This window comes from Lepidochelys kempii, chromosome 5 (genome assembly GCF_965140285.1).
Source record: "Lepidochelys kempii isolate rLepKem1 chromosome 5, rLepKem1.hap1, whole genome shotgun sequence".
In the NCBI taxonomy this organism is placed as follows: Eukaryota; Metazoa; Chordata; order Testudines; family Cheloniidae; genus Lepidochelys; species Lepidochelys kempii.
Window position 1 is genome coordinate 10530715 of NC_136384.1, and position 12347 is coordinate 10543061.

A 12347-nucleotide genomic window follows, 5' to 3' on the forward strand; every position below is an offset into this window, starting at 1 on the left:
AGCATCACAAATTGCACATACACATACAAAGCGACACTTGCCAGTTGTGCTGGTAATTGTGCCTGTTTCAACCCCCATGTTACCTATGTGTTCCATTTTTTGGAAAGTATTGAACAGCAAGGACCAAAACATCTGTATCAGGTGACCTAATTACTATGGTTCCTTGGACACCAAGAGACCCAAAAGCCATATTGGCACATACAGCATTTGGCAATAGCCTTGCGCCAAGTACTGTAGAAGTCTTGGGTTTCTTCACCTCCTCCACTGGTGATGGACTTCACCACTGGAAAAGCCTTCACAAGAAGGAGTGTTTGTGTTAGGTGTGCTCCTTCATTCTCAAGTGCATTTTGAACCATATATCCACAGAGCAATTTTACAAGTGACTGCTTGTTGGATGCCATGTTTAGAAACTTGGTATTTCTTCCATCTAACCTTAGATCTTGTCCGGCATTATCTTTCTGTAGTTTTCACAGAGTGTAATTCAGGGTAAAATGGGTTTGCTGTATTGTTGGTTAAATGATTGTTAAGAGCTGTAACATGCTTTTAATCCCTCTTCAGTGCTGAGGTAAAGACTTGTTTGTGGACTTTGTCTCCACTACTTCTTGTTAGGTCACTTCTTAAAAAGGCTAATGTAGTGCCCATCTTTAAAAAAGGGAAGAAGGAGGATCCTAGGAACTACAGGTCAGTCAGCCTCACCTCAGTCCCTGGAAAAATCATGGAGCAGGTCCTCAAGGAATCAATTCTGAAGCACTTAGAGGAGAGGAAAGTGATCGGAAACAGTCAGCATGGATTCACCAAGGGCAAGTCATGCCTGACTAATCTAATTGCCTTCTATGACAAGATAACTAGTTCTGTGGATGAAGGGAAAGCAGTGGACGTGTTGTTCCTTGACTTTAGCAAAGCTTTTGACACAGTCTCCCACAGTATTCTTGATAGCAAATTAAAGAAGTATGGGCTGGATGAACGGACTATAAGGTGGATAGAAAGTTGGCTAGATTGTCGGGCTCAACGGGTAGTGATCAATGGCTCCATGTCTAGTTGGCAGTCAATATCAAGTGGAGTGCACCAAGGGTCGGTCCTGGGGCCGGTTTTGTTCAATATCTTCATAAATGATCTGGAGGGTGGTGTGGATTGCACCCTCAGCAAGTTTGCAGATGACACTAAACTGGGAGGAGAGGTAGATATGCTGGAGGGTAGGGATAGGATACAGAGGGACTTAGACAAATTGGAGGATTGGGCCAAAAGAAATCTGATGAGGTTCAACAAGGACAAGTGCAGAGTCCTGCACTTAGGACGGAAGAATCCAATGCACCGCTACAGACTAGGCAGCAGTTCTGCAGAAAAGGACCTAGGGGTTACAGTGGACAAGAAGCTAGAACAATGTGTCCTTGTTGCCAAGAAGGCCAATGGCATTTTGGGATGTATGAGTAGGGGCATTGCCAGGAGATCGAGGGACATGATCATTCCCCTCTATTCGACAAGGTGAGGCCTCATCTGGAGTACTGTGTCCAGTTTTGGGCCCCACACTACAAGAAGGATGTGGAAAAATTGGAAAGAGTCCAGCAGAGGGCAACAAAAATGATTACGGGACTGGAACACATGAGTTATGAGGAGAGGCTGAGCGAACTGGGATTGTTTAGTCTGCAGAAGAGAAGAATGAGGGGGGATTTGATAGCTGCTTTCAGCTACCTGAAAGGGGGTTCCAAAGAGGATGGATCTAGACTGTTCTCAGTGGTAGCAGATGACAGAACAAGGAGTAATGGTCTCAAGTTGCAGTCGGGGAGATTTAGGCTGGATATTAGGAAAAACTTTTTCACTAGGAGGGTGGTGAAACACTGAAATGCGTTACCTAGGGAGGTGGTGGAATCTCCTTCCTTAGAAGTTTTGAAGGTCAGGCTTGACAAAGCCTTGGCTGGGATGATTTAATTGGCGATCGGTCCTGCTTTGAGCAGGGGGTTGGACTAGATGACCTCCTGAGGTCCCTTCCAACCCTGATATTCTATGATTTGTGGAAGTATAACATTGTATAAGTATAGGGTTGTATAAGGGGACATGCTGGATACATTGTATATGAGAGGGCATGCCAAAACATGTTACAAAGTATCTGAGGGAGCACATGTAGGGACAGTTAGCTTTTGAATGGAGAAGCAATTAAGATAGAGCCAGCACGTCTAAGAAGCAGGCATCAGAATGGAAGGTGTGAAGGGCAATTTGTTAAGTTAACTGGAAGCTGTTAAAGGAGATTGTTAAGGGTGGCAGGTAATTGAAGATACGTGACTGGTCTCAGGGATCTCGAAGGGTGGTGACTAAAATCTTTTTTCTTCTTTTGTCTGTAACTTCTCTGTAACTTGTTCTCCAAAAACTGTATAAATTAAGAGACACAAGCCCCACTCGGGGGGCTCACTTCTAAATGTATTAGCAGAGCAGCTTTGCTAATAAAACAGAGTGGTCTGATAAATTGTGAGTCTGAGTCAAACTTTGACAGATTGTGTGATTAATCTCATAGCTTTTGCATATTCACTTAGGACATGTCTTGTGAGGGTCCATCTGATAAAGGCTGGCTTCTTTCTTGTCAGGCCTACAATCCCACTGTTGCCATCTGAGTTTTTGATGACAGTTTTCTCTGTTTTCATGTCACCTCCAAATTCCACTGAAAGAACCAGGACTCTGACACACAAATTCCCCAGGTTCAAAGGCATTGTGTACTTCTTCATGGTGATTTAAATAATCAAGAATATAGATTGGCAACCACCAAGCATATCTGGGCCTGTTTGCACCAAAGACGCATTGAAGCATGCCATACTGTCTGTGTAGGTGATGTTTCCATTCACGCTCTTGCTCTGCATGGACATTTAGAAGTAGGATCTACATAACCTGGAGAAAATGAACACAGAACTTGAATGGAGGAGACTGGGCATAACCCTATGACTGAAATTCCTCCAGTAGTGGTTGCAAATGCTGAGTTACAGCATCATCAAATTCTTTAATGACCTGTTACAAGGACTCAATGTCTTCAGACTCAAACACCTATTGAGTTCATCAGCATTTGCCAGACAATTGCTAGAACTATTTGAGTACCTGCTCCCTGCTCATACCGCTTAACAAATGAATAAAACTTCAGAGCACTCATGGCCTCAAATGCTAGAATCAAGACATGGAGAGCATGGCTAAATTGCTTACCAGGAAGCATTTGCTTTGCAGTACAAGTTGCATATACATCAGAATCAACAAGAAGGTCTGGCAATCCACAATTTCCCAATACATGCGATAAAATTATGTGAAAAACCACCCAGGCAAATCACATTGGTCCCAAGTTCATTTGTGAGAGTCTATTTCATTTTCTGAACAACAGCATACAGCTGCTGATCCATGGTCTGAATAGCATACTGCTATCCTAAAGCCCCCGAAATTTCCTTATGTTTCAGCATGTTGGATAGACTGGCCATATCAGCTGGTTTGGCATCCACAATAGGTGCATATGCAACTGCTGTGTATGTGTTCTTCTTTCTTGCAAGATTGTGGTTGGAACCAGTCCAAAATGGAATCATCTGAGTGTGAACAATATCAGTATCCTTTCATACTGGCATGATATCACAGGCTAATAGTCTCAAAAAACACCAGGAGAAATCTTGAAAAGCATTTATATGTAGTTGACAAGAGTTTATTTTCTCAAGTACTTTTTCATGGCAAGTCAGTTCTGGACATGTTCTAAATTTTTCAAATGCTGCACACTGCATGCTCTGATTGCCCAGGGAGAGTAAGTGACTTTTCCTTCCCAAACTTCAGTGATATTTCTCGTGATCCTGGACTATCTGCAGATTGTTCTTGAAAACCCACTTTAGTCTTTCCATCAATGATCTCTGTGTTGATGTATATATTATATTCTCCTTCATGGATGAGATTTCCACCAGCATGAAACGGGACAATTCCAGTTGGAATGAACATGCCTCCCTGAAGTCTTTCTACTTCAGTTTTTGCAGCATTAGTGATGAACTGCCTCAGCTCAACATAACTGAGGCAGAATCCATGAAGGTGTAGTACTTCACTTAAATTGTGAAATCCAAACTCATGGTGTAACTGTGCAGCAAGGCTTATGTGCAAAAGTGTAATAATTTTGGAACTGTTAAATACTATGCTCTCCAGAATTGACAGTTGCCCTCTTTGACTGTCTTCTGAAGGATGATATTCATTGCTGTCTGAATTATATGTCTCTATCTATTAACCAAAGGACAAATTCCTGCAGCAGCTGGGGCCCAAAAGAACCAGACCTCTGTTAACGGCAATCACCTGGTTTGGGATGCTATTCAGAGGTTTTATTTTAGTTAGTTTCAGATGGAATGATTGAAGTGGCATTATACAAAACCACTTATTCATTTGAAAGCTGTTGACCAGGGTTACTCGCCAAAAGAACATCCACAAAGTGTTTGGATGACTTATGTTTCTGCTTCAGATTAGTAGCATCTTGGATAGCATCAGCTAATGTTTTTGTGCTGCATAGAACAATGGTAGACTTGCCTCGTCCATGCTGTTCATGGAATGAAATTGCAGAACCGTGGTGTTTTTCTAATTTTGCCTGTAATTTGCTTCTGGAGTGGCTTGCAGTTTCTACATCTGAGGGAAATAGGGCTTTATAACTTTGTAGCAGCTTGAACAGCCTTCTTGTTATACATAAGATCATTATCTCTAGTCTCGCTTCAAGCAGCTGATACAATGAGATGTCATAAGGTGATTGTATTGTTGCAGGGTTCAGAGTAGCATCCGTGTTAGTCTGTATCCGCAAAAAGAAAAGGAGTACTTGTGGCACCTTAGAGACTAACAAATTTATTTGAGCATAAGCTTTTGTGAGCTACAGCTCACTGCACTGGATGCATTCAGTGGAAAATACAGTGGGGAGATTTTATATACACAGAGAACATGAAACAATGGCTGTTACCATACACACTGTTATGAGAGTGATCAGGTAAGGTGAGCTATTAGCAGCAGGAGAGAAAAAAAACCTTTTGTAGTGATAATCAAGGTGGGCCATTTCCAGCAGTTGACAAGAACTTGTGAGGAACAGTAGGGGGTAAAAATAAACATGGGGAAATAGTTTTACTTTGTGTAATGACACATCCACTCCCAGTCTTTATTCAAGCCTAATTTAATGGTGTCCAGTTTGCAAATTAATTCCAATTCAGCAGTCTCTCGTTGGAGTCTGTTTTTGAAGTTTTTTTGTTGAAGAATTGCAACTTTTAGGTCTGTAATCGAGTGACCAGAGAGATTTGAAGTGTTCTCCGACTGGTTTTTGAATGCTATAATTCTTGACGTCTGATTTGTGTCCATTTATTCTTTTACTTAGAGACTGTCCACTTTGGCCAATGTATATGGCAGAGGGGCATTGCTGGCACATGATGGCATATATCTCATTGGCAGATGTGCAGGTGAATGAGCTTCTGATAGGGCCTAATCACATCTGATAGTGTGGCTGATGTGATTAGGCCCTATGATGGTGTCCCCTGAATAGATATGTGGACACAGTTGGCAACAGGCTTTGTTGCAAGGATAGGTTCCTGGGTTAGTGTTTTTGTTGTGTGGTGTGTGGTTACTGGTGAGTATTTGCTTCAGGTTGGGGGGCTGGCTGTAAGCAAGGACTGCCCTGTCTCCCAAGATCTGTGAGAGTGATTGGTCATCCTTCAGGATAGGTTGTAGATCCTTGATGATGCATGGGAGAGGTTTTAGTTGGGGGCTGAAGGTGATGGCTAGTGGCGTTCTGTTATTTTCTTTGTTGGGCCTGTCCTGTAGTAGGTAACTTCTGGGTAGTCTTCTGGCTCTGTCAATCTGTTTCTTCACTTCAGCAGGTGGGTATTATAGTTGTAAGTATGCTTGATAGAGATCTTGTAGGTGTTTGTCTCTGTCTGAGGGGTTGGAGCAAATGTTGTATCATAGAGCTTAGCTGTAGACAATGGATCGTGTGGTGTGGTCTGGATGAAAGCTGGAGGCATGTAGGTAAGTGTAGCGGTCAGTAGGCTTCTGGTATAGGGTGGTGTTTATGTGACCATCATTTATTAGCACTGTAGTGTCCAGGAAGTGGATCTCTTGTGTGGACTGGTCCAGGCTGAGGTTGATGGTGGGATGGAAATTGTTGAAATCGTGTACATTGGCCAAACCGGACAGTCTCTACATAAAAGAATAAATGGACACAAATCAGACATCAAGAATTATAGCATTCAAAAACCAGTCAGAGAACACTTCAATCTCTCTGGTCACTCGATTACAGACCTAAAAGTCGCAATATTGGTAACAGCCACTGTTTTATGTTCTCTGTGTATATAAAATCTCCCTACTGTATTTTCCACTGGGTGCATCAGATGAAGTGAGCTGTAGCTCACGAAAGCTTATGCTCAAATAAATTTGTTAGTCTCTAAGGTGCCACAAGTACTCCTTTTCTTTTTGCATTGTTGCAGTGTAACGAGGTGGTTTTGCTTTAAGATTTGTTTTACTGAAGTAGGAAGAGTGTCATGTTGAGTGATAGACTCCATTCTGAGCAATCAAGTCTTCCACAGATATTCTACACAACATGTCATTATCCTCTTTGAAGTGATGCCTTTCCTAGATTAGCTGCTTTCTCAGATGTTTCCATTTTGTGAAGTTTCTTATCTTAATGGTGTGTTTTTCGCAAGCAAACAACACAACTGAGTGTAGAAGTGGAGGATGTACTAGCTCTGGCAGCTATGGAAGCAGGTGAACATGATGCTGTCTGATCAGATTCAGAGTCTGTTTTCTTTCCTGGGTTCAGTACAACTCTGACATGTGCCAAATTTAACTTGCTTATGTATGTCTGAAAGCAACCCCTATGATAGAGTATTGGTGACACATCAGCTAAAATAGGGAATTAATCCAGTAGGTGCCAATACCATTCATCTCTCCTGCCACTACTGCCAGCATCACAGAATTCTGTCTAGCACTGGCAGCTTTTGACAGTTCTGAATTCTTTTGATTTTTCTTGACAAATAGCACATTTCTAAAAGTTTGTGGAAAGCCTTTGTTTATTAAAAAGAAAAGGAGGACTTGTGGCACCTTAGAGACTAACCAATTTATTTGAGCATAAGCTTTCGTGAGGTACAGCTCACTTCATCGGATGCATACTGTGGAAAGTTTAGAAGATCTTATTATATACACACAAAGCATGAAAATATACCTCCTCCTACCCCACTCTCCTGCTGGTAATAGCTTATCTAAAGTGATCACTCTCCTTACATTGTGTATGATAATCAAGGTGGGCCATTTCCAGCACAAATCCAGGGTTTAACAAGAACGTCTGGGGGTTGGGGGGGGGTAAGAAAAAAAACAAGGGGAAATAGGCTACCTTGCATAATGACTAAGCCGCTCCCAGTCTCTATTCAAGCCTAAGCTAATTGTATCCAATTTGAAAATGAATTCCAATTCAGCAGTTTCTCGCTGGAGTCTGGATTTGAAGTTTTTTTGTTGTAAAATAGCGACTTTCATGTCTGTAATCGCGTGACCAGAGAGATTGAAGTGTTCTCCGACTGGTTTATGAACTTGATTATCATACACATTGTAAGGAGAGTGATCACTTTAGATAAGCTATAACCAGCAGGAGAGTGGGGTGGGAGGAGGTATTTTTTCATGCTTTCAGTGTATATAATAAGATCTTCTAAACTTTCCACAGTATGCATCCGATGAAGTGAGCTGTAGCTCACAAAAGCTTATGCTCAAATAAATTGGTTAGTCTCTAAGATGCCACAAGTACTCCTTTTTCTTTTTGCGAATACAGACTAACACGGCTGTTACTCTGAAACCTTTGTTTATTAAGGAGCTTGTATCCTCCATGCCTTCACATACTGTAAGCTCCCTGTAGAGGTAAAATTTCCAAAGTGTATTCTTAGCAATACCACCCCCACTAACATAATTTTTTCATTTTTTACAAATATTCAGATTTGTGCTATGTTACATATAAACTAGATCTATATGTTAATATCAAAATTGCCATTTTTTGCTGATTGAAACGCACTTTGATTGCAACCCAGTATGAAGAGGTGTATTGTCATCTCTAACACTAATGCCAGCCTGTGCTTAAGTGTCATTGAATGAAAAAAGCTAGTTTCTAGAATATTTCAAAGGATAGTACTGCACACGTAGACAATTACAAATGAAAAGCTTCTACTGGGCAGACCAAGATGCTACTTTGTCTGTACGAAAGCTTACAAATGGAGAAGCATTATGTTAGGAATTTACATACATTTCTATCTACCCACTTGGCAGGACAAATGATGGGCATGCAATCTACAGCTAATCATGCACCACCTTCTCTGTGAGATTGATCACGTCGCATATTTCAACTGAAAATATTGACAACTATTATAATCACTTCTGAGATACTTTGACAATTAAGAATCTGTGATGTGAAAATATTTGATGTTAGCTTACTGCAAAATGTTGATATTCGGCATTTTTGCCACATGCTGAGCAGCTTAATCCATTCTAAAAAAAATGCTTGTCCATGAAAAACCAATAAGATATGTTAATAGTTTGTTGTTTGGTGGCTTTGAGCAAGGAACCCCACATTAAGGTGTTGAAATTAACATAAACAGTAAAAGCTGTAGTTATAATCATGTTGCAATGTTGCAGGAACGATGCACAACGTGACACTTTTTCATTTGGGGTACCATTATTTCACCATGCCTACCAGCTTACGACACCATGTGACTGCTCCACATCATAATTCATCCAAACATACATAAAATAAGCTTTTAAATTATATATGACTTGGATGTTTGTATGGTGGGTACATTAAATTGCCAAACATGGCCCGTTTTGGAGAATTGCTCCATGCCTAAAATACTGTTTCCTATCCTTGATGACCTTGAATACCCCTTGCTGGGGGATCATGCAGGGAAATGTACAATGTTCGCTCTGCTGCCTCTGTATCTTACACAAGAGGGCCTACTGTGCCAAAAGTGAGGGGAAGGGTAACTGACTGTTATGTGGTTCCTTCTGCATTGGCTATTTTGGCATAAAGGGGCTACCAGACAACCATAGATTGGGCCTCATATAAGTTATTCCTGCATAAGGACTGAATGAAAGCAGAGAAAGGACTCCAGAACTGGGCCCTGACAATGCTGTGTAAATGCTGCCTTAGGAATTGCTACAGATGACTGTGATCAGCTCCCTAAAGGTGGCTCACTGGAAAGTGCCATCAGGTTGTGCTTTCCCTTTTCTTCTTCAAAGATCCTTTCAGCATCTGCCACAGACTGTCCTTCCTCTTCATCTTCTTCTCTGTCAGGGGCAGTGAGGATTCTTTTCTGCGGATTTCCCGCACTAGTCCATGAAAGACATCATCAATGTAGAAGCGCAGGGCAGCTGAGGTCTCAAAGAAGGAACAAGAATACTCTCTCGCCAAGCTCATGCCTTCTTCAGTCGAGACCTACCAAAAAAAAAAAAAGGCCATTAACAACAACAGGTTAATAAAGTTTGAAGCCAGAAGGGAGCCTTAGATCATCTAGTCTGACCTGTGAATCACAGGAGTGTGACACCCTGGCACCCCTTATTCACCACTGTCATATAATTAGGATATGTTTTGCACAAAGTTTGCCTTGTGAGGTATCATTCTTAAGAGTCTGGATCTGCTAGACATCAATATCTCATTGGATTGTGTGTGCTATCATTGAATGTGAAGTTATGAAGTTTGGCTAGGTATGTGTCACTGAAACCTGTTGAGAGGTTGAAAACACCCCAAAGCCGCCTTTCAGATACAACAGTAACAAGGCCAAACAAAGTTAATGGCTTATTGAGGAAATGCACACAAGCACAAGAATTGCCCCAGGAACTGTGTACAATAAAACCTCTTAGTGATAGCACTACACAAAGGGAACTGTTGGACCCAGGTCACAGCAAAAGAGCTTTCCAGCAAGTGGGAAGAAGACATAAAAGGTTGAAATGACATCATGATGGTACCTCACTCTCCCTACAACAACAAACCTGGAAACACCTGAGGATCGAAGACTGAACTGGGGGAAGTGATGGACCCAGGCTAGAGGGATTTCTAGCCTGTGTATGAAAACCTGGGAAACCCAAGCTGCAAAGCAAAGGCAGCTTGTGCCTTAAGAATCTGCCACCCTGTTTATCACTCAGGGTGAGAATTTGCTAATTCATATCCTATCCTAATATGTTAAGCTCAGTTTGTGGTTTTGTTTATTTACTAGGTAATCTGCTTTGATCTGTTTGCTATCACTCATAATAATTTAAAATCTATTTTTTTAATTAATACAATTATTTTATGATTTAATCCAAACCAGTGGTGACTAAGGTTTCTGGGAAAAATCTTAGTTTGGTTACCACAAGTGTGCATGGCCCTCTTCACATTGGGGGAGAGGTAGACCAGGTATTAAACCCATCTACCGGACAGATTTAGCCAGGGCAGGACGGTATTGCTCTGCGGTCCTAGGCTGGGAAGCTGCTGGTTAGAGAGCCTGCATGTGACTGCAGCTGGGTGTGGCCCTACCTGTGTAAATGCTGGTGAATGTGCAAGTTTGAAGGGCTTTGCAGCTTGTCACAGAAGCACCGTGTGAGAGGGAGCCCAGACTGGTGGGTCAGAGGGCTCAGTGGTACCCCAGTTCCAGGTGGTACCCCAGGGGAACCCATCACAAGGAGCTCCACCCTTAGGTGGATATGAACCACCAATCTTTTGGTTAATAGCCAAACATACTAACACATCATGTCACGGAGAGTAGAATGCATCAAAGACTGTCCACAAGCTGTCTGAATATAAGTATTCTATACATTAATGGCCTCCATTACCACAGTATTTAAGCAACTCGCAAGAACCCTGAAAGGCAGGGAAATACTATTATCCTCATTTCACATGGGAAACAGAGGCACAGAGAGACTAAAGAATGTACGCGAGATCTGCAGAAGGGCAGGGATGTGGACCTAGGTCTCCTAAGCCCCAGACCATCATGCAAACCAGTGTTGAGTACTAAGCTGGAAGGGTAAACCTTCAGAATTGAATTCAAATTCAAGGCCAGGAGTCCCAGTTTTTATATTTATTTATATTTAGATATCAGGATTTATTCAAATATGTTTAAAATCATGATAATAAGATGAGGGCTGTGTGAGACCCCTATCAATATCTAACTAAATCCTAGGTTGTGAGAAATACCAATTTCCTTTGAGTACGTCAGGGCTAAGCCATCTTTTGTTCTTCAGCCCAATCACATTGAGCCAGTGTTTCTGTCACATTTATTAGAGATATAAGCCCTCGTGCTTCAGGGTGTAAGCAAACCACTTACCAGCTAGCGTTAGAAGGAGACTTTCTTTATGAATAGGTTATTTCATCATTTTCCTATCTTGGGCTTTTTGCACCTTCCTCTGAAGCATTTGGTGCTGATCACTATCAGAAACAGGACTCTGGACTAGATGGACCAATAGACCGATCTAGCCTGGAAACTAGTCTGTAGCTATCACATCCATGCATATACTTTTTTTGGAGAGTTGCAGATTTTCGTATTCATCCATAGAGTTTAAGGCCAGAAAGGGCCAACAGATCACCTAATCAGACCCCCGACATAAAACAGGCCATAAAATTTTACCCAGATACCCCTGTGTTCAGCCCAGTAATTTGAAACATTAGCAGGATTATACATTATTTTAATCTTAAAGTGATAACAGATATTGTAAAGGTAAGCAAGTCAGTTGTACGCTAACCTAAATGATACTCAATGACACCAAGAAAGAGTGTTACCACTTTAAGACTGCTATAATTGCCCACCTTCTGCAAAAGGAGGTGGTAGCAATATGCTCCTTGCTTTTCTCAGGGCAGCTGTGTAAGCAAAATGCATGATTCAGTATGTCTAATGGGCACCACTGAGAAACTGATTGTGTGAATAGAAGACTCTGATGGCCTATTTTGTACTTTTTAATCATTCTCTCATTGTGCCTTGTTCTTGTTGAAGGAGGAATTCACTTTTTTAAAGGCGCTGCAATTCTCTGAGCAAACCCGTAAATGGAGCTGTAATTTTATTGAAGATTTTATTTATTACATAAAATAATAATCTTTAAAACCCCTAAAACAGCTATGTTAAACGAAAGTTAAGGTTTCAAAGTCAAGTATTCAACCTTGGAAAATGCCTGGTCCATTTCCCCCACTCCTCTGTCCCTGCCCCCATCCTCCTGATAGTCTTTCTGTGCCCTCCTCCTCGCTTCCCTCATACTTCCTCCTGCCTGGGGTCCATTGAGAGCACAGGAGAGAGTCTCTTCTCTCAGTTCTGCTGCCTGACACCACAGAAGCTCCCACCAGACAAAAGGAACAATGGCAGGAAAAGACCTGCTCAGCTGGAGAATGGAGAATG

The 12347-nt window shown here is 41.7% G+C and overlaps 1 protein-coding gene across 1 annotated transcript in view; it reads right to left on the reverse strand.

The window, feature by feature from the left end:
- Positions 1–9075: 9075 nt before the first annotated feature.
- Positions 9076–12347, reverse strand: part of RIT2 (Ras like without CAAX 2) — a 268793-nt gene continuing 265521 nt past the window's right edge. The window contains exon 5 of the mRNA XM_073343437.2: positions 9076–9424. Within this exon, the coding sequence (XP_073199538.1) occupies positions 9197–9424 (228 nt within the window). The 3' untranslated portion in view covers positions 9076–9196. The remainder of the gene's footprint in view (positions 9425–12347) is intronic.